The following is a 4,457-nucleotide window of genomic DNA, read 5'->3' on the forward strand; positions in this document are numbered from 1 at the left end:
CCGGCATGCTTCGAGGAGAAAGTGGCACAGGCGGAGAGGGTCACTGGAAGAGGATCAGAGGAGGGCGGGCGGGCGGTGGGCAGGGCTCTTACACTTGCGCTGTGGTGCCGTCCTCGGAAATGGATTGTACGTTGTCGCCTTCTCGCCTTCGCAGCCAGGCCGGGATCGTCGTGTTCATGGGGCCGGCGGCTTGCGCGACTTGAGCGCGGCTCTCGCCAGTATCAAGCCAATCCAAGTCAGTATCGCCACTGCGACTTTGGGGCCCCGATGCGTGACTGAAGCTGTCAGTTTTTGCGTATCCCCAGTTCTGTCTCCCATCGTTCTCTGCAGCCAGTCTTTTGTGTTCGTTGAAGCTGAGCTCGCCCAAGGAGGCGAGTCGAGATGCGAACCAGTCTTTAGCCAGGAAGCCGCCAGCGAAACCAGAGGCGGAAGAAAAAAAGTCGGGCGACGGCTCCACGAGATGTATCGACGATGGTGGTTGCGTTTCGGAGAGATAGTATGCCGTCGACACGCCGACAATGCCTGACCCTAGAATGACAGTGGTGTTCATGGCTGGGAGATGCCAATGTGCGGTTGCTGTCTCGAGTTGTTTCGTCTTTCTTCTTCTTCTTCTTGGGCCTTTTTTTCGACCAAGTACATGTTGAATGACCAGTGTATCTGTTGTCCAACCTGCCACAGCCGCTCCCACGTCACAGATGCGCCTCGAATCTCCATGACCATGACCTCAGCATCGCGTTGACGTCGATGCCCCTCGATGGCTGGGGTGATAAGATAAGAGAATGCCCCACCACACAGCACGTCAACTCGGCGCTCCGCCCATCCACGACGTCGCCCACCAGTTACGGTACACAAGAAAAGCCTTTGCGCCAGCCAGTGTACCGCGGCGACCCAATCGTTCACTCCAACAGAACACCACGCGTTCTCGCCCGCACCGAAGGAACCCGCCATGTCCTCCAAAGTCTTCATCGTCACAGGCGCCAGCCGCGGCCTCGGGCTCGCCATCGCAAAGTACCTCCCCGAGGCTTCGCACCAAGTTGTCCTCGCCGCCCGGTCCCGTGACCAAGCTCGAAGAACTCCAGACGCCTACCCCAAGCAGGGTCGAGTATGTCGCGGGCGTCCTCGGGGACCTGAAAGGCAGTTATCCGGAGGGGGGGGGGGGCTCTCGTTCGAACGCCTAAAGCTCACAACTCGACAGTCTGTACCGCAGGTTGCGCACCACGCGATCAAGACGTTTGGCAGGATCGACGGCATCGTCATCAACCACGGCGTCTTGACGCCCCTCAGCCGGCTGGAGAATGGCTCCATCGAGGAGTGGAGAAAGAGCTACGACATCAACGTGTTCAGCGGATTGGCAATTGTGAGGGATGATTTTCAAATTCTTTGCATTCTAGGTGCTGACTATGCTCAGGTGCAAGCTGCGCTGCCGGAGCTGAGGAAATCCAAGGGCAGTGTCCTGTGGGTTTCCTCCGGCGCTGCCACCAAAGCCTACACGGCTTGGGGCGCATACGGCTCGTCCAAGGCCGCCATGGACCACATTTCTGCGCACCTGGCAGTGGAAGAGCCCGACATCACCACCGTTGCTGTCACCCCTGGCCGGGTCGACACGGACATGCAGAAACTCATCCGGGAGGGAGGCAAGGATGCGATGAACGCCAAAGACCACTCGGCCTTCTCCTCAGCCTATGACAACGGCGAGCTCGTGAAGCCAGAGCAACCCGGCCATGTCATGGCGCGGTTCGTGATCGACCCAGATCACAGCCTCACAGGCAAGGTGCTGAAGTGGCAGGCGAGTGAGCTTGCAGCATACCAAGACAAGTAGACCTCAGACATAGTGGTTCATCTATGATTGCATTGTCAGCGCTGGGTTCCACACGATACGGCAGAAAACATAGACAAGACAAAATTTGCAGTCAGTCGAAAGATGAAAAGTTCATACGTTAATCCACATAGTTGATTCAGGATTAGCATGGAATATGTTTTATCATCACGCAAAATTCTTGTTCCCGCAACAGCAGAGAACCGAAAGAAAAGAAATTTCTTGCGCCTACCTGTAGCTTGTTCCCCTGACGCAGGCAGCACCGGTGCTGAACACGCGCGCATTTCGGTGACGCGTTGACACATGGCCAACTCTGCCGCTCGAGGTGATGCGCTTCGGGGCCAAAGAAGTGACCCATGTGTTGTCGGCATCGGCGTGGCTGCGTCGAGGAAGTCTGGTGTCCCAAAGCACACGCTAGCTAGCCTGTGGCCAATGCAAGACATGTCGGTAGACTGCGGAAAGTTTCCTGTGGACGAGATGGTCAGCACGAAATTCTTCCACGTCGTGGCAGAAGAAATTGCATGATTGCTTGACGGTTCAGCGAAGTCCGTTTGGCTTGGACAGTCATTCACCATCGAGGAAAACCTCGTTAGTTTGGGGCGACAGCGTGTTCATCATAGTCGAGTGTGTGGGGAGGGAACGTCGTGTGGACGGAAGAGGGAGAGTAGAAGCGTACCATTGAAGCTACCGCAGCCGAACAAGGGCGACGCGCTGCGGAACTGGCCATGTCGCAACTCGGAGCATGAAAGCTGTTGGTTGCTGGATGTTGTCGGGAAGGAAAGCTGTTGAAGAAAATTCAAGCTCAAGAACTTTTAAGTCCACGGCGGCCATGGCCCGTGCGCCGACTGATGTGGGCTCGGGGCCGGGCGCATTTCGCATGGCGGCTTTTTGCTGGCAACTGCGTTCTGCTGGCAACTGCTCAACCCCCACTCCACTAATAAGCTGCGCTACGCCCGTCCTCTCGGAGCCCTTTGCTCACTTCACTTTCACCCTGTGCCTCGACAGCCAACTTCCAGCACTTTTACGACGACCAACACCTCAAGCGCTCCCTGCATCAACGGCTTGACTCTCAGCGCCACGCGTATCTCCAAAGACATCTATCGAAGCCCCGGGAACGAGGCGGTCTTCTCATCTCTTTATCGAAGACCTGCACGCCGTCGATAAAGACCTGCCCCTCATCGCCAGCCTCATCGCGTCTCATCTCAGCCACCACCCGCGACGACCACACAACACCCCCACCATGTCAGACCACGAGTTCGGAGGTATGCTCTCTAGTTATTTATTCTAAGCAGCTCAGGTGTTTGTTTGCGTTTTGGCTATCGCTGCTTCTCCCTGTCTGGATACACTCATAGTGAGACCAGGCACCTACCTGTGTGTCTGCAATACGGTTGGCTGTGACAGTGCCACTCCCTTTCTGTCACTCAGCTCACACTTGGTGCATGGCTCTTCACACTACGCTCCTCTCTTATTCTGGCCACGGGCCAACCACGCCATCCTCACACCGGGCCATCTCTTGCCAACACCAGACTGACCAGGGATCGCAGGCAACGACGATCTCTCCTTGCCCAAGGCCACCGTCCAGAAGATCGTCACCGAGATCTTGCCCCCGGCGGACGGCATCGCCTTTGCCAAGGATGCGCGCGACCTGCTCATAGAGTGCTGCGTCGAGTTCATCACTCTCATCTCCTCCGAGGCCAACGAGATTTCCGAAAAGGAGGCCAAGAAGACGATCGCCTGTGACCACATCACCAAGGCGCTCGAGCAACTCGGTTTTGCAGACTATGTGCCTGCTGTTCTGGAGGCCGCCGCAGAGCACAAGGAGGTGCAAAAGGTATGCTATTTCTTTTTGGGGGAGCGGCCTTCTGAAGCCCAGGAGAGAGCAGAGAGCTGACGTTGCGTGCCCAGGGACGAGAGAAGAAGGCGAACAAGTTCGCCAACAGCGCCATCTCCATGGAGGAGCTCGAGAGGATGCAGCAGGAGGCCTTTGCGGATGCGGCGAACCGCCACGCTTGAGGTTGCGGACGGTTTCATGGTTTGGCGTTTGGCAGTGTTTGAGGGCAGGGATTTGGACGGCGTTACGCATGGCTGGGCGGGCTCACGATCTTTCATGTTGGCATTTTGCATCGCGACTTGGCTGTATCCTGGCCTTGTATCCCGGTCCCAATGAAGAGGATCATGTTGCCATGCTCTGGAAGAGCTAAGCGATGCTCTCGATGAATAATGATCGAACTTGACGTCAACGGGGACACTTAAATCCTGAGTCTGGAGGCGAGTGGTGCTAGCCAACTCGGATATGTTTCGTGTTCGCAATCCTTGGTGGGGTTTCCCACGAGGCAGTCTCCCTGAGACTCCCGTTGTACTATATGCCTGCGTGTACATCCCATCATACAAAGCCTGCCTGCCATCAAGAGGACTGCGGCATACCCTAGCCTTGCCACACGTCGCTCGTTTCCCCGTAGCAAAATAAAATAAAATAAACGCCGTCATTCCCATATACACACTAAATCCAGAAAATCTCCATGCCTCCCCAACAGACAGGCGCAGCCCGCCTCCCTACCCCAGCCGCAACGTCCAATACTTCGAGCGCAGGGGGCTAGGGCAGCCTCCGCTGTAAGGGCACAGGTTTGTCATCGTGCGAAAG

General features: G+C 56.5%; 3 protein-coding genes across 3 annotated transcripts; 2 read left to right on the plus strand and 1 right to left on the minus strand.

The window, feature by feature from the left end:
• Positions 1–88: 88 nt before the first annotated feature.
• Positions 89–550, minus strand: VDBG_02214 (FAD dependent oxidoreductase superfamily; the record flags this gene model as incomplete). Its single annotated transcript, XM_003007980.1, has 1 exon — positions 89–550. The coding sequence occupies one exon, from the start codon at positions 548–550 to the stop codon at positions 89–91; it is 462 nt and encodes a 153-aa protein (XP_003008026.1).
• A 396-nt stretch (positions 551–946) lies between these two features.
• VDBG_02215 (short-chain dehydrogenase) lies at positions 947–1,819 on the plus strand (the record flags this gene model as incomplete). The annotated part of the gene is made up of 2 exons (XM_003007981.1): positions 947–1,102; positions 1,208–1,819. The coding sequence occupies 2 exons, from the start codon at positions 947–949 to the stop codon at positions 1,817–1,819; spliced, it is 768 nt and encodes a 255-aa protein (XP_003008027.1).
• A 1,237-nt stretch (positions 1,820–3,056) lies between these two features.
• VDBG_02216 (TATA-binding protein-associated phosphoprotein) lies at positions 3,057–3,829 on the plus strand (the record flags this gene model as incomplete). The annotated part of the gene is made up of 3 exons (XM_003007982.1): positions 3,057–3,078; positions 3,361–3,647; positions 3,722–3,829. The coding sequence occupies 3 exons, from the start codon at positions 3,057–3,059 to the stop codon at positions 3,827–3,829; spliced, it is 417 nt and encodes a 138-aa protein (XP_003008028.1).
• Between the last annotated feature and the right edge of the window lie 628 nt (positions 3,830–4,457).

Source organism: Verticillium alfalfae, genomic scaffold, assembly GCF_000150825.1.
Source record: "Verticillium alfalfae VaMs.102 supercont1.2 genomic scaffold, whole genome shotgun sequence".
Classification (NCBI taxonomy): domain Eukaryota; kingdom Fungi; phylum Ascomycota; class Sordariomycetes; order Glomerellales; family Plectosphaerellaceae; genus Verticillium; species Verticillium alfalfae.